A 22815-nucleotide genomic window follows, 5' to 3' on the forward strand; every position below is an offset into this window, starting at 1 on the left:
CTTCTAGGTCCGACTGTCATTGCCCACGTGAGCATTGAAGTCTCCCAGCAGAACGTGGAGTCCCCAGCAGGTGTGCCGTCTAGCACCCCTTCCAGGGACTCCAAAAAGGGTGGGTACTCTAGACTGCTGTTCGGCACATACGCGCAAACAACAGGTAGGGCCCATCCCCCTACCCGAAAGCGGAGGGAGGCTACCATCTCGTCTACCGGGGTGAACCCAATTAACAGGCTTCAAGTCGTGGGGCAATAAGTATGCCCACAACTGTTCTGCGATTCTCACCGGGGGCAACTCCAGAGTGGTAGAGAGTCCAGCCCCTCTCAAGGAGACTGGTTCCAGAGGCCATGCTGTGCGTCGAGGTGACCCCGACTATATCTAGCCAGAACCTCTCAATCTCACGCACTAGTTCAGGCTCCTTCTCCTTCAGAGAGATGATATTCCACATCCCAAGAGGCAGCTTCTGTAGCCGAGGATCGCTTTTGACCACCACCCGACTCACACTGCACCGAACTTCCTTGGCCCCTCTTACAGGTGGTAAGCCCATGGGAAGGGGGGCCCATGTTTTCTCTTCGGGCTGTGCCCGACCAAGCCCCATGGGTGCAGGCTTGGCCACCAGGCCCTCGCCTTCGAGCCCGACCTCCAGGCCAGGCTCCAGAGGGGGGCCCCAGTAACCTGCGTCCGGGAGAGGGAAAATGCCACCCAATGTTTGTATGCATCATCGGAGGTTTTCTGGACCACTCTTTGTCACGTCCCTCGCCTAGGACCAGTTTGCCTTGGGTGACCCTACCAGGAGCATAAAACCCCCAACAACAGAGCTCCTAGGATCATTGGGACACGCAAACCCCTCCACCACTATAAGGTGGGGGCTCGAGGAGGGGCTGAAACAAAATCCACAATGTAAATAAAATTCTTGCACTGATATTCACAAAAAGAGAAAATCCAGATTAACTGTTCAGAATAAATAATATGTGGAAGAATATGTGAAAACTCTATTATATCTATTATTATATAGCACAGTACGGGGTGAGATGCAATGCATATATACAGATAGAAAACATTTAAAGACAAAAAAGAACATTGATATATTGGCCTGGTGTATCCAACTCAGAGTATGACCATTCTGAAATTTAATAGGAAATGCACATTTTAAAGTGAGCATCCTCCACCCCCCAAAATTTCTAAAGACTCCTACTCAATTAAATTAAAATAACATAAGTAAAAAATAAGGTAGATGCCACTTTTATGCAATAACTACAAATTCCTTTCATTCCAATACCTGTAAAATAAAATCCCAAAATCTGAAGTCTTTGATAAAATATCAGTTTTAAAATCTAATCTTGGTTATATGTTCAGCATCTCTAGTTTAGGGTTTAATCTTCATTTAAACAGCTTAACAATTTTGAACATCAAAAGGCTAAAAATGGCTTTCCAGAAGTCGCTGTCAGAGTGGCTCATCTTTGTAGCTGTGTTTTCTTGTTGGTTTAGTTCAACTGTAGTATGAAGATAACAGGGCTGTAAGGATGAGGATTCTGGGTAAATGAGATGAGAAGTAAAATTTCCTTCCCTTATTTTAACTGAGTATTGACGATTACCTCACCAATATGATTCTAAATAAAACTGAACTAAAAGATCAGTGCACATTGCAGTAAATACAATGATGCACATTGTGGTTATAGTGACGACCCACACTCTAATCGCAATCTCACTGTTCATATCTTAATTTCTTTTTTAAGCTTTAGTAGTAAATTGAGCTGAAATACATGTCAAAAATCAAGAATTTTACAATAATATAAATGTTCGAAGTATGTGAAATTGTGAATGGAAAAATCACTTGAGAGTAATAATATTGAATTATATCAGAGTTTACAGTTAATGTACAGAGTGCCTAATTATGGAAAGTTGTGCATCTTTTTAGGAAAAAGTTACATGCAGATTGGTTTATAAGTGGTGAATAACTGAAGTACAACTGGGTTTGTATTTCTTTAGCTTTAGGCCAGGGTACAAGGTATGTGTAAAAGAATTGTATTGTAATCAAGCAAAATAAGTCTAGGTAACATGTAATAAAAAAGTTATAGATCTAATGAAGGCAGTGTAACTATGAGCCGTATAGCATTTAGATAGAAAGAAAAAAATAATGAACAAACTTACTCTATTTGTCCCCAGAGAGGAATTTGGCTTTTTACAGATTTAGTCTGAATTTTATAATGATACTAGCAACAAAGTGTGATTAGCACTGAAATAGTTGTGCAATAATAAAAATAAAAGTTATTGTTTTATGTATTTTAAAATCTTTTAGATGAAAGTATGGATCCAGAAACTACCCCCTACTTGGAAATTGCTGATCAGAAGGGAAATCCTATTAAATTTCCCTCAGAAGAGAAAAAGGTTAGATATTGAAAGGTTTATTTCTAAATAAGGTTTCAGACTATTATAAAAACGTTTGATTTACTTTTTACGTTTGTAGTAAATATAACTAAAACAGCAGTTGTTGCATTCTAATTAATTTTCAACATATTCATCTCTCTTTTTCATATTAATTATTGTCTACTTTGTGAAAGAAGCATCCATTCTGTTCTTACTTAGCAGCAGGTACTGACTGTGTGCACATTCTAAGATAAGCAAACTGTAATAAGTCTACAGTATTATTACATATAGTCTGTTATTATTTATTTTATTGCGTACTGTTATTTTTTAGTAGTAAACAAAGCACATGTAGTAAAGTGGATAGGAAATATTGGCTGAATATTTTTCTTGGAATATTTTTTGAAAGATAAAGACTTCTTTAATTACCTTTTGTCAAATTGCTGTTTATGAATATTTGTTGTTGCTGAATATAATGACGAAGCAGTCAAGTATGTTGAAAATACATGTAAGGACATTACAGCATAACATATTAATGTTTCTCACTAAACATAATCTTAATTTGAGTTTACACGATCCTTCAGAAATAAATTTTTAACCTCCACTTATATCTTCTTTTCACACTCACTTTGGCTTTCTATCCTTTTAATTTTCCCTGTTCCTCTCTCACTTGTATAATGTCACTACACACTTGACACACATGTACCTGAAGGTTTATTAGCCAAAACTTTGTACTTCTGTCTCACTTTCTTTTCAGCATGAAATTGGCTTTAATTTTTTTCCCTTTTGCAGACATCCTTTTTGTATAATAATAGGTCAGATATTTAACATGTTGTTTTTCTGTCAGAATGTCATTGGCTACTTTTCAACCACATCTTGTGAAGAGCACTTTCACACTAATGTTCTATAAACTCTGCTTGCAAGTGTTTGCCATCCCAAAGATATTTTTGCTTTCCCAAAGGAACATGTCTAGAAAAATAGTATTATGCACAATACAGTGTTAGATGAACAAAGGCATTAACATATTTCTCACCTATATATGTATATATAAAATACACATCAATCAGCCACAATATTAAACCACTGACAGGTGAATTGAATGACCATTGATTATATTGTTACAATGGCACCTGTCAAGGGATGGGATATATTAAGCAGCAAGTGAACAGTCAGTTTTTGAAGGTGATATGTTTAAAGAAGGAAAAATGGGCAAGGATCTGAGTGACTTTGACGAGGGCCAAGTTTTGCTGGCTTGACAACTGTGTCAGAGTATCTCCAAAGTAGCAGGTTTGGTGGGGGGAGTGTTTCTAGTGTGCAGTGGTTAGTACCTACCAAAATTGGTCCAAAGAAGTAGAATTGGTAAACCAGTGACAGGGTCATGTGTACCCAAGGCTCACTGATGTGTGTGGGGTGCAAAGGCTACCCGGTCTCATCTATACCCACAAAAGAGCTACTGTAGCACAAAATACTGAAAGACCTAATGCTGGCCAATTAGAGAAATGTGTCAGAACATACAGTCCATTGCAGCTCGCTGCTTATGCAGCTGCGTAGCTGCAGACCATTCAGAGTGTCCATGCTGACCCCTGTCCACTGAATGTGCCTACAATGGGCATGTGAGCATCAGAACTGAACCATGGAGTAGTGAAAGGTGGCCTTATGTGATGAATCAAGTTTGCTTTTAGATCACATGGACAGCCTGGTGTGTCTACATCATTTACATGTGGCAGATATGGCAGTAGAATGCACTATGGGAGGAAGGCAAGCTGGCAGAGACACTTTGATGCTCTGGGCAAAGTTGGGCTGGGAAACCTCCTGTGAAACTGGCATTCATGTGGATGTTACTTTGATAATTATCACCTACCTAAAGATTGTTACCGACGATGTACACCCCTTCATGTCAACAGTATTGATGATGGCACTGGGATGGCACTTTCAGCTGGATAATGTGCCATGCCACACTGCAAAAATTGTTCAGAAATGGTTTAGTAACATGATAAAAAGTTCAAGGTGTTGACTTGACCTCCAAATTCCTCAGATCTCGATCTGATCGAGCATCATGGGATGTGCTGAAAAAACAAGTCTAATCCATGGAGACCATACCTCACAACGTACAGGACTTAAAGCATTTGTTGCTATTATCTTGGTGTCCGAAAATGTGTCCATGCAGGAAAGGTCAGAGTGGTTTTGGTGGCACGAGGGGGACCTATACAGTATTAGGCAGGTGGTTTTAATGTTGTGCCTGATCAATGTGTATAATAAATAATCTGTTTACATATAACCAATTTCTTCTTTGAAATTTTTGCTTTTAAGTATGTGAGTTTACAGTAAATACATAGACTTTGGCAGGATGTCATCTGAAATGTGTTTTGAGTATTTTTTTAGTGTATTTTGTGTGGTGCCTTATACTCTAATTTAATTTTTGACCATCTTTACTGATCATGTATATACGTTTGTCCACTTACATTGCTAATTTATTTCCTTACAGCTATTGTGCTGAATGGTGTATTTTATTGTTGGATTATTCACTTAATTGGTAATGTCTCTCTGCGGTGGGCTGGTGCCGTGCCCGGGGTTTGTTCCTGCCTTGCACCCTGTGCTGGCTGGGATTGGCTCCAGTAGACCCCCGTGACTCTTTGTTAGGATATAGCGGGTTGGAAAATGACTAACTGACTGACTGAGTGACTGGTAATGTCTCACAAACAAGATTAACAATTGTATTAGTGAATGAATGGTATATAGTCTTATGCCAGTTTTTGTATTTTTGAGGTAATATGATTTTGAATGAAGTAGGTACTGCTACTGCCTAATGGATCCAACATCATGGATTCAAATCCTGAGCCCACTTATTGCCAATGTGGACTTTATATGTATTTTATTCCTGGTACTTTGGTTTTCCTCCCCCATAGTCAAAGATGTGGTTCTTAGTTTGATTGACAATTATTAATTCAACCCAGTGTGGGTGAAAGTTTGAGCTCTATTCCCTTATCTTTCTTGCATCCAGTACTGCCATGCCAGGCTTTGGTTCTCTGACCATGAATTTATTTAAGGGTGGATATGATTGTTATATTTGGAGTTTGTATTTTAGGAAGCTGATGATGCAGTAATTTTTTAAGGAGCAATTAATAGTGCTTCACCCAGTTGTTAGGTTCTTTAACTACCCTTTTTGAGTGGTCTTTTTATTCTTTTTACTGTATAGGCACTCATTATGGCCATTGGCCTGCATGAAAAAGGAAGGGCCTTTCTGAAGAAAAAAGATTATCCAATGGCTTTGTGCTTCCTACTGCAAGCAGATGAGAAATTTAAGTAAGACAATTTCTATTATGTGTGAATGCACATACACTGTGTATAGTATGTGCATACATGTGTATGTGAGGTCTGTAATGACATTAATGAGACTCATGTAAAAGATAATTCTATTGTAACATTTATTCTGTGCCAGTCTTTAACACCCTTGAAAGAATTCTTGGAAATTGCTTTTGTGCAATCTGTTAGTACATTGAGAACATAAAGACCTGTAACCAAGCAGTCTCATTAATTTCAAATAGTATCATGAAGACTGTCGTATCCGATGTTCTTCACTGAAGCATGTAGCAATGTAAAATTTCAATCACAGCATGTGTTATGTAGTAGGATTAAATATTCTGTTATATTTCTTTTTTTCTTGTGAAAACTAATACGTGGGTATATCAAAAAGTAAAGATAATTTGAACATTTTGTGGTAACCACAAATGATAGAAGTTGGTGCAATACAAAAAATACTAGTCTTAGTAAAAATGTCTTATATTTATTTTACACTATATATTCTTTATTGGTTTATATTTTCAAACATTCTAAACTTGTGTTAATGATCTGCAGTTTATTTTTAGAAGTGACTCATCCATGTTTCTTACATTATTTAGAGAACATGTTTGTCACCTTGTAGTGCAACAGTGTAAGATTTAACAAACATGTAAATATTCAAACATTTGTATATTTGAATTACTGGTAATGTAAGCAAGTTTCTCTGGATTACACAGTAATTAATAGCTGAGTTTGAAACAGTAATGTTATATACTTAAGTCTAAATCACCAAAGAGTTGTCTACACTAATACTAAGTTATCATTCTGTGCCACCTGCCACTTTGGTAGTAATGTTATTTGCACAGTTCCCATTGCACTGACTTTATTGTATGCACCATCTACATTACCTTTATTGGACTGTATGATTACAATCCCAGTGTACGTACTTCATGTTATTTGTATGGTGTGTGCGTAAATGTTTGTATTAACATGGTATAACTCATGGCTAAAGTACTTAGATACTTTATTGATTCTGAGAGAAATTTATTTATCTATCTCTCTAGCTCTCTATCTGTCTATCTAAATGTTTTTAAATATGCATTTTTGGACTGTTCTTTATTATCCCAATTGTCTTCTCCCTCCTTTTTATTTAAACTGCATTGAGAAGATTAATGACAGTAGACTTACTAAATTTATTTCCTTTTTCATAGTGTTTGTCATTCAAATTTATTAGAGTCTGTTGACAACTATGCAGTTCTGCAGCTGGACATTGTTTGGTGTTATCGAGCTCTCGAGCAAATGTCTTTACTCGAAGATGCTAAGGCCAGATTGCAGAAAGCTGAAGATGCTTTCCTGAAATGCTATGGCAAGGACAGAGAAAGACTTGTTCAAATAAAGGTTTGTCATTAATTTGTATGTTTATTACCTATGTTGTGTATGTGACAGAGAAACAACAGTGATACTGGTTGTGCCAGTTTTAGACACACTAACATAGTTTATATGGTGCGCCTTTATACTACTGCTATGTGTGGAATTGACACTGATTTTTAACATTTGAAAATCAATCAGAATTAGTTTATATATTTATTTTGCAAATGAGTCAGGAAAAAGTTGAAAGGGTTTACAATGAAATTTATTATAGGTTGAGTATCCCTAATCTGAAATTACAAAATCCAAATTTTTTGGAGCGCTGATATGATGCCACAAGAGGAAATGTCCACAGCAGGGGTCTCTTTTATAAAACTACTTTGATTTGAGCATGAAAATATGGCAGTTCCAAAAATGGGTATGAATGACATTTGCGTCAAAAATTGATTTATACATTTTGAGTGTTGGGGTAGGTAGGAGTCCAATGTGAAGCTAAAATAAGGTCTATACAGTAGTAGTCACTTTAGAGGTTTAATATACAGTACAGTAAACCCTCGTTTATCGTGGTTAATCCGTTCCAGACTCGACCACGATAAATGAATTTCCGCGAAGTAGGATTCTTTATTTATAAATCGAATATTTTCACAGTTAGAGCATAGAAAACCTGTTTACAACCTTCTAAATATGTTTTTTTAACATTATTAGAGCCCTCTAGACATTAAATAACACCCTTTAGTCAAAAGTTTAAAGTGTGCTCCATGACAAGACAGAGATGACAGTTCCGTCTCACAATTAAAAGAATGTAAACCTATCTTGCTCTTTAAAGGAGTGCGCATCAGGAGCAGAGAATGACAGAGAGAGAGAAAAGCAAACAATCAAAAATCAGTAGGGCTGTTTGGGCTTTTAAATATGCGAAGCACTGCCTTACAAAGCAGCTGCAAGGCAGGGAGCAATGTGAAGGCATTTTTAGAGGAGTGTCCATATCCTCTAGGTCAGTGTGCGTACAGCCCCTCTGCTCACACCCCCTCCATCAGGAGCAGAGAATATCAGAGAGAGTAAGAGAGACCGGGAAAAGCAAACAATCAAAAATCAATACGGGCTGTTCGGGCTTTCAAGTAGGGGAAGCACCGTGCGGGAAGCATATCATATATCATTGAGGAGTTTTATTTAATACATAATATGTGCTCTGATTGGGTAGCTTCTCAGCCATCTGCCAATAGTGTCCCTTGTATGAAATCAACTGGGCAAACAAACTGAGGAAGCATGTACCATAAATTAAAAGACCCATTGTCCACAGAAATCCTTGAACCAGAGAAAAATCTGTGATATATTTTTAGATATGCTTACATTTAAAATCCGCAATGGAGTGAAGCTGCGAAAGTCGAAGCGTGATATAGCGAGGGATCACTGTATTTGTCACATCAAGGCACATTATAATAATGTCTCAGTAATATGAATTAATTATACACAAGAGTTGTCATTTAGCTGGTGTGGCTGCATTTCCCTACTTGATTAAGGATTTACCCATGGTATTTCATTATGTATATGCAAATATTACAAAATCCAAAAATATATGAAACTTCTGATGCAAGGCATTTTGGATTAGTTATACAGTGATCCCTCGCTATATCATGCTTCGACTTTCGCGGCTTCACTCCATCGTGGATTTTAAATGTAAGCATATCTAAATATATATCACGGATTTTTCGCTGGTTCAAGGATTTCTGTGGACAATGGGTCTTTTAATTTATGGTACATGCTTCCTCAGTTTGTTTGCCCAGTTGATTTCATACAAGGGACACTATTGGCGGGTGGCTTAGAAGCTACCCAATCAGAGCATGTATTACGTATTAAATAAAACTCCTCAATGGTATACGATATGCTTCCCACGCGGTGCTTGATTTTTGCTTTTCTCTGTCTCTCTCACTCTCTCTGCCTGACGGAAGGGGTGTGAGCAGAGGGGCTGTTTGCGCAGAGGCTGTTTGCCTAGAGGATACGGACGCTCCTCTAAAAAATGCTGCTATCTCGCGGTGCTTCGGCATGCTTAAAAGCCCAAAAGCACGTATTGATTTTTTGATTGTTTGCTTTTCTTTCGCTCGCTCTCTCTCTCTCTCTCTCACATTCTCTGCTCCTGACACGCATTCTTTTAATTGTGGGAAAGAACTGTCATCTCTGTCTTGTCATGGAGCACAGTTTAAACTTTTGACCAAAGGGTGTTGTTTCATGTCTAGAGGGCTCTAATAATTTTAACAGTGTGGGAGAGTTTATAAGGGCTTAAAATATATAAAAATAACCATACAAAAATATGGTTTCTACTTCGCGGATTTTCATGTATCGCGGGGTGTTCTGGAATCTGCCACAGCCAGTAACATACAGTAAATCTTGCTTTAATAAGAAAATAAAGTGACACATCTTAGGGGGAAATAGGTACATGAAAATATATGTGTATATTTCTTAAGAACCCAGCCCCCCATTTTTTGTAATTCAATTTATATTTCATCAGGCAGGCTACAGTCAGTCTATCATATAGAGTAACTGTATGGAGACCTTAATCGAAGGTCTAGTTGTTCAGAACTGGTGTTTTGGTATGCACATGTACTGCTAATTTAATTTTGCCTTTTTTAGTACACTAATTTAATTGGCTGCTTTTCTGGCAAGGGCTTATCTCAATTATAAAATGCTATTAGAAATATTTTTCTGCACATTTTAGGAAAATGCTATTCTCCTGTTAATCTAAAAATAATTTAAATCTTTGCACAGGACTGCTTGCTTAACTTTGGTTACTGGCAGCGACATAAAGACAGATTTTCTTTTTTTTATTTTCAGGGAAATTCTAGAGGGGAAGAAGTGCTATTTCTAAGGCTTTACTTACTTCAGGGCTTGCTATCATATATTGAAGGTAATGAAAATGCAGCTGCTGAAAAACTTAGCAAGGTAAGAATTTTATGGAAACATTTGCTATAAGATTATGTAGACACCAAAATGGTTTCTGATAGAGTAGTTAGAGTTAAACTCAAGTCTTGTTAGAATCGTATCATTTAATGAACTTGTTAGAAAATACATGGCAAGTATTTATTAGCTTTTAAGATCAAATTACTATTTTTTGTATTTTTAATAGCATTTTCCTAATGGGATTATGAATTAATCTTAATAATGAAAAGTAAAAAAAAAAAATCACATTTTAATTGTCTTTGCCTGGCCCATGCCTGGAAATTCAGAACAGCTTAATGGTGCATTTTATATTTATTGTGGCATATTGTAGTAGTAATAATTGTAGTATTGCACCATATACAGTGAACACATTGTGTAAAATTTCATTTGTTTTAAGGTCTTTCATGCTATGAATTTAAAAACTATTACTAGAATGCAACATTGTTTATCACCATTTTATCCAAAAAAAAAAAAAAGTAAAAATACTTTGAACACAAAAAGTTTGTAGTTATGTGAAAAATTACAAAAAATTTTGCAAGTACCATTTTACCAAAGCTGAAACTGCCGGTACTATGAAGGTATTTTGAGAACATCCTGTGCAAATCTGAAACATTATCAAAGCAGAAGACCATTTGTGACAGAATGCTATTGAAAAAAGAAATTGCTGGAAACTGCTGGGAGGATTGTTACAGTTTAGCTGTGTTTTAAGCATGTGTGTGTACCCTATAGTAAGATATAATTCTATATTATAGTTTCATTAATGTTTGGAATTGAGTTTTCTTGGCTGTCTTTACATCAATTAAAAACCTGGAATATTTGCAGATGATCCATCAAAGATCAATGTTCATGTTTATAATTATGATTTGAAGCAACAATTTTAATGATTGCTGTAAAGATATTTTTTATTTTAATTTTAGGTACAAAATCTACATATGCAACTCTGCATTGACTCTAGTAAAATAGCTGAACTCATGAATCTTGGATACACAGAGCAAGAAGCACGTCTTGGTCTACGTGCCTGTGATGGAAATGTTAACAATGCAGCCGACCATATTTGTCAGAGAAGAGAAGTAAGTTTAAAATATATCTTATGTTTTCAATTACTCAAGTTTTATTCAAGGGTTTTATTTGTCACACATACAATTATAGAGGTAAAACGTGCAATGAAATGAAAAAGCTAGCCTACTCCAAGAATGTGCAAAAAAAAAAAAGCAAACACCCAGTTTAGTTAAATAAACTTAACTAAATGTATTTAAATTAAGTTAAGTTAAACTATATTGAAATTTAGTTGAAATTTGAAGCAGTAAAAAGTGTAAAGTGGCTGCGCTATAACTTAAAGTGAGTTTTAGGTTCAAATGTTTGTTGGCATGTCAGAGATTCTGATGGCCTGAGGGTAAAAGCTCCTCTTGAGTCTCTCGGTTTTTTCCATTATGCTGCATAGCCACTTGCCTGAGGTGAGCAGGCTGACCAGTCTGTTGCTGGGGTGGGTAGTGTCCATAATTATTTTGATTGCATGGTCCTACAGCACTTGGTGTAGATGTCTTACAGAGAGAGAAGTGCTGAGTGCAGCACTCACTGCAGGGCTTTGTGATCTTGGACTGAGCCATTCCAAAACCATGATGTGCAGCTCTGTGTTAGGTTAATCTCTATGGTGCTGAAGTAAAAAGTTTTCAAAATGTTTGGCCAGACCTTGAATTTCCTCAGCTGCCTCAGGTGATAAAGGCGCTGTTTTGCTGACCCCTGGTATATAGCATGTTCAAGAATAAGCGGCTCAAGTTTTGCCTTCCTGACTTGAGTTTGTGTCTGCTAGGTCCATGTCAGGTTCTTGGTAATGTGTTAAGTGAGGTAGCATTCATTTTTTTTTTTTTTTTTGTAGTAATTGTTTTATCTAATGTAGCCTGTATATTTAGTAAGTTTTACTCATACTCAGTGTTAGCTCTGAGGCTAGGAATCCTGCACCAGCAATCAGAAGGTTGCCAGTTCGAATCCTTTAAACACCAGAGGTGACTCTACTCCATTGAGTCCTTAACCTGTAATTGCTTCGTTCTGGGTGTGACCTGTATAACCTGCATCCAGTCCTGCAAGAAGGCCCTCCAACTTGCAGGGAAAACCACGGGTTGGTGGCAGGATTCACACTCCAGCCACTGTGAGGGAGGGAAAAAACCTCACACTGTTCCAGTGTGATGCTGAGGTGTCACCCGTTGCACGGATGCACTCGATTCCAATCTGAGTGGTTTGTCGTGGTGGGTGTGGCAACAAGCTGTACGCTCCCAACCTCTCTCTCTCTCCTTACTTGTAATTACCTAGTGAGAATTCTGGACTAGTGGTTCATTTTGCTGCTAAATTCAGGGGTGGCGAGGTGATTCATTGGTTAGTGCTGCTGCCTTCAGGAAATGGACTGAGCAGGTTTCAATGTTGTCATGTGATGGTATTTTGTATTAAGGTTGACTTATAGTCTTTAAAAGAAGTATTGGATTTTCTTAGAAAAGTTTATATTAAATTACATAGTAAATATCAAACTTAAAGCATGAATGTTAAAAAATGAGGCCTGAGTTGCCCTGAAAGCTTGCATATTATAATCTTTTTAGTTAGCCAATAAAAGGTGTAATTTTGCTTGACTTTTCACTAAAACAATATTGATAAATAGAAGATACTATATAATAGTCAAAAGTAAACATTAATAAATGTGTATACTTATTTTTAGTTAAACCCACATTAACCAAGACATGATGAGCTACTATTCTGATGTAATAGTCTGAAGTACTACCATTTATAATGTGTCTTGTTTTTAATGAAACTGGCTGCCCATATATAATTAATGATGAGGCAAACCAATTTAGTAACATAATAAAAATAATATTATTTCACAGTAATTCACAGCGGTCTCTTGGTCTGGAACCCCTACAGATTTTATTTTTTTCTCCAGCCTTTGGAGTTTTTTTTTTTGTTTTTTCTGTCCACCCTGGCCATCGGACCTTACTTATTCTATGTTAATTAATGTTGACTTATGTTTATCTTTTATTGTGTGTTCTATTTCTCTATTCATTTTGTAAAGCACTTTGAGCTACATTTTTTTGTATGAATATGTGCTATATAAATAAATGTTGATTGATTGATTGATTGAGTAATTGAAATATGGTTTATTTTCTAAGTTGCAGCACCCCATATGCAGAGTTCCTCCCCCCTTTTTCTCCTGGTATTCCGGTTTTCTTTTCCTATCCCAAAGTTATAAGTCCTATGTTAATTCATATTTTTAAAACAACTCTGTGTTTAAACATGGATGTGAGAGGGCAGATGCTGTATAATAGATAGGTATCCCATTTACAAGTGATTCTCATCATGTGCTAAATACGATCGATTCTTGTCAGCAATTTGACTATCAAGATGGGAAAGTTATGCAAGGTTTGTCCCACGCAGAAATAATTCTTGTAAGTAAACCTGCCTATTTAGTGTTTTTCTTTTCTTTTTCAGGAAAAAGAAGCAGTAAGAAGAAAGGAAAGAGAAAAGAGAAGAAAAAGAATGGATGATATTACCTCATTGACTCAGCTGGGTTATTCTAGAAGAAATGCTGCAAAGGCACTTGCTAAAGCAGGAGGGGACTTGAACAAAGCCTTTCAGGTATACCCTGAAGCCATCTTTTAAGAAAATGAAAGATACACAGTTTGTTTGACATCATAAAGAATGTAAGCTCTTTGTTATTTTTCCCTTTTGAGCATGGGAAAGGTGATATATAAAACATTACTACAATTACCAGGTTTTAATAATATGTGATATATTACAAAATGAACCAGATAAATTACAAAGGGTGAAGTTTAGACCTCATTTATCACTCTGTAGTTAATTTACCAGCATCTGACAAAGTACATAATTGTATGTCTTCTCAATGTCCTGTAATGTATTTATATTGTTCTTCTGGAGCATTGAGATTAATTGAGCCACTAGACTTCTCCACACTTTTTAACCACTTAATATTTAATAAAATAAAAAAAACAAGCATGAACAATGTAAACAAGTGAAAATCATAAACATCTGTTAATAATAATTTATACTCAGATTGCACATTATTCAACTGATTACCCATTTCAATTCAAAAGAATACATTTTCCTGTTAAATGGTATTTTGCATTGACCATCAACAAAAGCCAAGACTCTAGGAAAAGCGGAAATTGATCTAATGCAGGAATGTTTTACTCATGTGCAATTGTATATAGCTGGGGCCAGCAACCTACAGCATGTGGGCCAAAGGTTGAGTTGAAATATAGTAAAAAAATATATATTTTAATTACAGCGCACGCATTAGCACCCTCACCTACATTTTGCATATGAGACTCACATGTAAATGGAAACCATGTGTTCAGTACAGGCCGTGGAACATTTAAACCAACCTTTTGTTATTATATTTTAATTATAGCACATGCGTTTGCGCTCCACGTCCCCACCTACGTTTTGCGCATGTGAATCACATGTAAAGGGAAAGCATGTGTTCAGTGCAGGCTGTGGAACGTTAAAACAAACCTTGTTATTATTAAGTAATATACAGCCCTAAAATGACTCATAAATGACAAAAACTTGATGTTCGCTCTTTTCAAGACTCTTGGACAAATTGATATGGATTTGTACAACAAAAGGATCGTACTGTGTGTGCGTTGTGCTGTTAAAGTGTTGTGTGTCGTACGTCAAGTGTCAGGCAGATTGGTGGCTCTGAGGCTAGGGATCTGCAGAGGCCATCAGAAGGTTGCCGGTTCGATTCCCATAAATGTCAGAAAGGGACTCTGCTCTGTTGGGCCCTTGAGCAAGGTCCTTAACCTGCAATTGCTGAACAATTTGAGTAGTGAGAAAAGCACTATATAAATGCAAAGAATTATTAATTAAAGACATTGTCAATAAACATCAGTCCACATTTTAAAAACTCCATTGTGAAAGTAAAGCTACAAAAAGGGCTGTTTCTGGCTTTAAGAAACTTTATTTTATTCAAATAATTTAAACCAAAAATAAGCCACCGAATGCAGTTATAAAAACATTTGACAAAACATTCTTTTCATATATGATCCTATGTATTTTAAAATGTTGAATGGGCAATAATATAAGATCTGGTTATAATGAGCTTCAAAAGTATATACTTTTGAAGCCCATTATAACCAGACCAATTTTAATACCATATATATAACAAAATTGGCTATGTCGGCACATGGAATAACATTGTAACATAAGTTTAGCATGATACTGCTGAAAGGTTGCTGACCCCTGGTATATAGCATGTTCAAGAATAAGCGGCTCCAGTGACCTAATAATATTTTTATTGCTATTTGAATGACACCTTTATCCAAGCGACTTGTAACATTTGAGATACAATTAGTTACACTACATCTGTTTTTCTAGTTGGACCACATGCAGGTGAAGTGACTTGCCTCAGAGACACACAGTGACAGTAGTCAGATTTGAACCCACAACCTCAGGTTTTGAAGTCCTGGGTCTAATCCAAAGCCTTAACCACTACACCACATTCCCTATCAATACTATTTGCCTTTATCAGAAAACCTAAAAATAATATATACAGAAAAGTACTTTGTTACATACTACTTCTGATACATTCGATTACCTGATGGCACTATAACTGAGGCCCATTGTGTTGTGAAATTTAACACAGTTTAAAATAAATGCAAGCCTACACAGACTTAAATGTCTTGAGCAAACAGGCTTTTATTTCCCATGCATTTGTAATTAACAGTAAAAACTGAAACATACATTAATGTATAAATGTTGTCTGGCTGTCAAACATATACATACGTACCTAAGCTTAATATCTGCAAAAGATGTTCTTAGTAGGAGCAAGAAAGTGGTACAGTGATTAGCATTGCAGCCTGATAACTTCTGGGTCCCGGGCTTACTTCATGGCAAAGCTACCACCACTGTACAGTATTCATGGCTTTTCACCTTCTCTCAGTGAATATTATTTATACCTGTATCACTAAAATATGCAGTGAGTTTAACTGGGAACTCTAAATAGGAGTGGTATACATGAGTGTGATATGCAGTGAACTGACATCCCATCCAGGTATTATTCTCTCCTTGTTCCTGTTTCTCTAAATCTTATAATGATGAAAAATAAATGTATAGAAAGTCTCTTTTCCATTTTTTCCTCATCCATTATTTGCGAGATACCACTCTGCTTTAAACTGCTGGTACCATTAAAAGAAACATTTGCTTCTTTTTTTTTTTATTTAGGACCTTCTTGATAACTACTCACCTATAGCAGCAGAAAACAATAACCAAAGGCTGAATAACAATGAAATGGTTACAGAAGAAAAAATTAATCAGGTACACTATACTTTCCGAAAGTTCCAAAGGAAAAATGAAAAATTAAGTGTATTGTTTCTAGTGCAGGTATTGTTTTGAGAGAACATTTTTATACCTGTGATTGTTTTGGCTACACTCTTAACATTTATTTTGTAATGAGATTAGTCTTTTCTGTAGGACTACAACATGCATCTCTATCTAAAAACCAAAAACCTAGTCCTATAGAAAATAAAAGGTAATATGGAAAATGAAGAATCTCTACATTTCATAACCCATCCCTCATCCTTAGATGTAGCAACCTGATGTAGTACTGCAGTCTTAAAAAGCTTGGATGGGCTGCAAATCACTGTTCATTTTTAGTGTATCTTAGTCTCTTTTTTTGTTTAGTTGTCTTTAAAATTGTAAAACTACCAAAAGTTAGTATTACCGGGCTTGAAAAAAATCTTATTTTTTATTGATATAATTTCCTTGCTTATTTTTTTGTTCTAAATTCCACAACATATGACATATGGCAGATGCCAAATACTTAATTTTAGCCTTCAAGTTCCTTTGTCAAGAAAATTTTACCAGAGTTGTTTTCGTCATCTAAAAATGATTTTTTCTATGACATTTTTCATGTTTGACACAGATGCACTATATGTGGATTTATGTTAATAGATAAATATATGCAGTAAGTAAATCGGTGATCATTTTATGAAAATAGCAGGTTTGTTATTTAACACAAGAAAAAAAAAAATAACATCCAAAAACAGATCTTTCTATATTACACTCAGGAAGAGGATATACCTCTACAAAATGTTGTTTTTTCTTCTTGGACCTGATTAGATGTTATTGCTGCGGTGTGAACTGACTATTCTGACTTTTTCTGTGTTGCTGCATTACATTTACCAAGACAACTAATGAAAGAACGTTTTTATTGTCCCTATTGAATCTGAAATAAAGACAGAGTGCAACAAGTAAAACAATTGAGAACTGCAATTACTTTACATGTGCTATATGTTCATTTCAGGTAGTATCTCTTGGTTTTAACCAAGATTCTGCAGAGGCTGCATTGAGACATGCAAATGGAAACCTAGAAAGTGCCATACAGCTTCTTCTTCATTATAATGGGAATCTTCCAGAAAATTTAAAAGCAGTAGGAGCAACTTCATCTTCCACTCCTGAAGACACAAGCATTTCATCAGAAGAGCCCAGTTCTAGTTCTGCAGGTGCTTTTACCATTTAATGGAACAGTCCTTTAACATGTTGTAGTTATTTAATAGGTTTTGATAAAGTCAATCGTCTGTTTGATTCAGTATTTCCTTTGCTTACTTTTGTTCACAAGAAATTTTAATGTTGCATTTTTAATTTGAGAAAACAAATTTTGGTCTTACTACCACAAAGGGCTGTTTTGTACTGCTCTTCTGTTTCAGTCATAAATTCTGTATATACAGTTCTGCTAGCAAAATGTACTACATTAAAGGTAAAAATGTATTTTTTTTTTTTTGCTCCTCAGTATCATTCATTAAATTATAAGTGGATGTTTTTTTGGGGGTCAGGTTTATAAGGCAAATAATGTTGTAAGCCTTCCATATTTTCAGACAACCAATGGTTGCATTTGGTGGTGTTTGCCTTTGAAGGAGCAGCGTATTATGGCAAGGGCATCAGTTTCAGTTTTGGTTTTGAAGCTAATCTGAACAGTGTAGTTTAATAACTTGAAGAACAAGCAGTCTGCTTTCCTTCCGTATCCATCCTCTTATGCAGAAGCAGAGCTTAGTAACGCAGGAGTGTGAATGCTTTCTTTGAAAGCTGAGCGACTTTCATGTATTTTTAATTATTTGGAAGATGTGAGGAAGGAGATTTAGGGAAGCAGATGGTGCATGAGGAGCTACAAGTGATGGATGTGGAGCTTTTAATCAAGTTTCATTTCACTATTTGTTTTTATTTTCAGTTGACTGAGTATAGTATATTATTAGGTGACCACTAAATACCAAGCCTTACACATTACCATGCAAGTTTGCAAGCTTATGAGAAGCAAGCACACTGAGGCAGGAAAAACTGCCTATTGTATATCTAAGGCCAGGATTACATTACCAGGTCGTGATGCCGAAATCGGAAATCATGAAGAATTCCAAATTTGATGTCTGTGGTGTTACATTACAATTTCTAGATGTGACGTGTGGATTTATATACGCATTCAGCTTATATGTAATATGTGCACTGCACATGCATTATGATGTAGATAAGGCATAAATGTGAGGGTCTGTACGCTTTATCTTTTAACGCTTTTCAATTTTTTACATTTTAGAAGCAGAGCTTGTTTTCTAAATACAGTAAGTCGACACAGAATGGCTATGGCAATATATGCCGTAGTATTTTCTGCTTTGAATTCCTCCACCTGCATTCAAAGAACTGGGATACACAACACAAGCCACAAGTGGTGGACCAGTATTGTTAACATCTTTAATGGCTCCTGTTAGCTGGAGAACATTTGAATCAAATGAAAAACTTTAATCGTCTCTAGCTATAGTATCTCTCTTTTCAGCATGTAGCGTAATACACAAAAATTACATAATCAACTTCTATATCCTAGATAGAAGTCTTGTATATGGTTGATAACAATCTATTTGAAATTCAGTGCCACATGTTACTGTGGCCCATACCAATCTAAAAAAAAATCAGAAAGCATGTGGTTTTTGGGGCCTTACTAAAAAAGCTAATCTGTATGGAAAAACAGAAATTAAGTCACATGAAAGTGATAGTGTAAACACAGCTTTATTTTTACACTTTATAAAGTACAGTTCTATGTATTGTTTTGCTTTTGGGAAATAGGCAATATGCTTATCAGACAAAAAGCTACAAGTAATTTCTTCTGTTAATCCATACTTAATAAGTTGCTGTACCTTACATAACTACATGCACGAGTTTTGGAGACTAAAACCTGATATTCATCCTTCTGAACAGTTGAGTTTATGTTGACTTAATATGCTTGTATGAGTTAAACATTGAGTCAGACATCATTACCTTTATCAGTAGAACTTGTGGTTGAATCGCAGATGGGAATTGTATAGTCATAAAGGGAAATAACATGCAAATACATACATACAATTTACATTCTGCTGAATTTATTGAGAGTTATGTACTGTAAGATGCAAAGTGCTTCTGACATTCAAGTTTGTTTGTTATATAAGTACTAAATTTAAGGGTTTATATTTGTATTCAGGTATCCCATTTTACTTAATTTTTATCTTTGACAGACTTACTTAACTCACATGTACAGTCATTTATACTTTTACAGAATGTGATTCTCTTACATGAAGGTTACACAATTTTATGGTGCAAGTTTATCAATATTGATGAGCCTTCCTATGGCATTGTCAAACAAACATAGTAAAGTGCTGGAATCTAAATGTTACCACTACAGGTTTGCTTTTGGTACACAATTAAAGTATTTTACCACTAGAGGGCAACCTTAACTAACCTATTCATGTCTCTAACACAAAGGACATGTGACAAGATAGTTCAAATAATATTGTTTAGCAAAGTTCTAAAGGTTTTGGGCCCTAATTAATCAGTATTTCCATTTTTTAAGCTAATTTGTGCCTTTTACTGTGTTGTGCATGAGTACATTTTGTGTAGCCTGTCCATATTTATGTTGGTCAAATGTGGGTTCTGCCTATCCATTCTTTAATTGACATAATGTTATACATGTCATGCTATTATATAATTAGAAGATTTTTGTATTGATTTACCAAACTGTTCAGAACAGTACATTACAATACAACTTATTTTTTATAGCGCTCTTCACGGAGTCTTCACTCAGAGTGCTATGAACAGGGAAAACACAAGCATAGATTACACTAATTACTGATAAACATAAATGGAAAACAACAATATCTGTCCATTGATTAATTAATGAACTACAATATGGCCAGATGACAATGGACAAGATTAAAATGATGCTAAAAATTGAAAGTCATAGACAAAGTTCAAACCAGTCCTCCAGGGCATTTTATAGTGGAGTATGTGATGGGCCGTCCAATCTGATGAGAGACTCTTTTAGCCTATTACACCAATGCTCCTTTTTTGAGGCAGTAGAGCGATGGCACCAAGTGCCACTTCAAGATACAGAGAAGAAAACAGAATAGAAGAGGGTTAGTAATAGTTTATAATTATTGTACTTATATTTCTGTACAAATGACTAACATACAGATATGGTATGTATAGCTAAATCAGCAGCTCTAGTCAGCATAAACTCTTCATTTGCAAATAACTGTTCTCTAATACTGTATCAAGGGTTCATTAATATTCAGCCATAAAAAGAAATTAAAATATTATTCATTTTAATCAATTTTGTTTCTATTGTGGTTCAAAATATAAGATATAACTATTACTGCTACAGTAGATTTTTTGAAAGTTAAGTTTCATATTATATCTGTCTTGCTATCTGCACATAATATTATGTACATCACAAGCATACTATTAACCTTCAAGCTTATGTACAGTAAACCATCTAACCAATTTCAGTTGGTAATACATTTAGTATATAGCTGTAGGTATATATTATAAAATCTTGTGCTTGGCCTTCATCTTAATCAGTGCTCCTATTTTGGATGTTTATACTTGAAAAGGGCCTAGTGTTGTAGTTTCAATACTTATATACTTCCCACAATTAATTAAAATATTTTTTTCTTTAGTGCAGGCTAAATACATTTATGTGTAAATGCAAAGTAAATCAATTAATGCGTTAATAGAGCATATACATCTGCAAAGCCTTTTAAAACACAAACTTACAGTGATGTATTGCTTGCTGGCATTTGATTAATTTTAATTTTTAGTATAAAGTCTAGACTTTATTTCTTTGTCTTTTTTTCTTATGAAAGCGTTTTTAACAAGATGTCTACTAGCTACTTACTAATATCAATGATCATGACTGTTAGTCCATTGAATGAATATTTAAGGACTGATGCACATCTGTTTCATTTGTATGGGCAGTGCTGTCAGAATTTTGTGTGGCAGTGTTCCAGATATGTGTGTCACTTTTAGCAAGGTGAGGAGTAGAGGGGATAAATGAAATGTTTAAGACTTCATACTTTTTTTCTTTAACATGGTTGTATTTTTATCACTCTTAACTGCATGTTCTTCTGCTTATTTTATGCTTCATATTATTATTATCATCCCTGGCATTTAATGAAGCTGTATGACTATTTAACAGTATATTGTGAGGAAAATAACCTCAAAGTTATTAACTGCTAGTTTTATTATAATGAAAATGAAAGTGTTGAAGCTGAAAATGCACATACACACACACACACAACTCCTTTACAATTTGTGTTTGTTATTCCCAATAGGCTCTCCAGGAAATTCAGAGGATGACCCAATGGAAGCAGATCTTATACAAGAGGTACTTGCAGATATCCCAGAGCATGAAGAAGACTATCTTGACTTGACTTTGGAGGAAGAGGAGATGGTAATTGAGCAACTGAAAAGTTACCTGGAAAGAAGGAACCAATCAACTGGTTAATTAATTTGATTAATGCAAAAATTTAAATCACAGTGTTTCAGACAGAATGCAAAGTTTTAAATTATTTCAACTATGTTGGTCAATTTTTTTTGCAGTTAATGCATTTAGGAAGAATGTACAAAAAAACCCAGCCATTATGCATTTTAACATATTTGTAAGAATAATATCTCCTCTTTAATTCTTAGGAGTATATTCAATTTTTGTACATTTTCAGCAGTAGATTTATATCAGCCTATTATGATTCACAGCTATAAAACAGAATACCTATTTTATTACAACTATTTTACATTTTAAACTGCAACCACTTACTCTTACTATTTAAATGAAGTAAATTTGTAAAACGAGTCAAAGTAACACATTTTACTTGTATCAGATTTGAAGGTGTACCATAATCATTTAATTGTTGTATTAAAGTCATGAACTGAAGGAAAATGTTATCAATTCTGTGATTCATTAGGTTTAATTTATGTATAGAACGTAAAAGACTGAAACCAAAATATTCTTAAAAATGCACAATAAAAATCAAAAATGTTTATCTTATTTTTGCCAGAGATTCATCAAGAAAACCTGTTTGATTTGCAGCTCACAGAGAATGGCACTATTTCAAAGTGCTTTCACCTACTGTATGTACAGAAATAATGTTAGCAGACACATGGAAAGACCTGTGTCCTTACAGAAGGGATTAGGTATCAAGTGAGCCGTCACTAAAGACAGGAGAATGATGATGAAAGATCACATAATGGTATCACGAACCAGAACTTACTTGCCATTGGACCCAATTAGATGATATTATCAGTACATGGTCATGGTCTAATAATCTTACAAAACGTTTTGTTTGTTTGGCACCATTTTTGACTAAAGTTACAGTTGAAATCACTTACTAAGAAAATCCCTTAACTCAATCTCTGTTATCTGTTTCGACAAGTAAAATTTAGTTGGGATGGTTAAAGTATCTTGGTGGCCTTCAAAGTAAAACAGAGTACTTGTAGTACATCACATGCACCAATGTGTTTATAATCTCCAGAGGTAGGAGCCCCCTTTATCTTGAGAAACAGCCAGTAGTAGGTGAAGTCCCTTCT

At 35.3% G+C, this 22815-nt stretch overlaps 1 protein-coding gene across 5 annotated transcripts in view; it reads left to right on the plus strand.

The window, feature by feature from the left end:
* nub1 (negative regulator of ubiquitin-like proteins 1) overlaps positions 1–22268 on the plus strand; it is a 42887-nt gene extending 20619 nt beyond the window's left edge. For all 5 annotated transcript variants that reach the window (XM_039753660.1, XM_039753662.1, XM_039753661.1 and 2 more), the window contains exons 7-15: positions 2294–2382; positions 5555–5661; positions 6849–7035; positions 9832–9939; positions 10854–11006; positions 13408–13554; positions 16162–16254; positions 17243–17441; positions 21564–22268. In XM_039753660.1, coding sequence (XP_039609594.1) covers positions 2294–2382; positions 5555–5661; positions 6849–7035; positions 9832–9939; positions 10854–11006; positions 13408–13554; positions 16162–16254; positions 17243–17441; positions 21564–21736 — 1256 coding nt within the window. In that variant the 3' untranslated portion in view covers positions 21737–22268. The remainder of the gene's footprint in view (positions 1–2293; positions 2383–5554; positions 5662–6848; positions 7036–9831; positions 9940–10853; positions 11007–13407; positions 13555–16161; positions 16255–17242; positions 17442–21563) is intronic.
* Positions 22269–22815: the final 547 nt, after the last annotated feature.

This window comes from Polypterus senegalus, chromosome 5, assembly GCF_016835505.1.
Source record: "Polypterus senegalus isolate Bchr_013 chromosome 5, ASM1683550v1, whole genome shotgun sequence".
NCBI lineage: Eukaryota > Metazoa > Chordata > Cladistia > Polypteriformes > Polypteridae > Polypterus > Polypterus senegalus.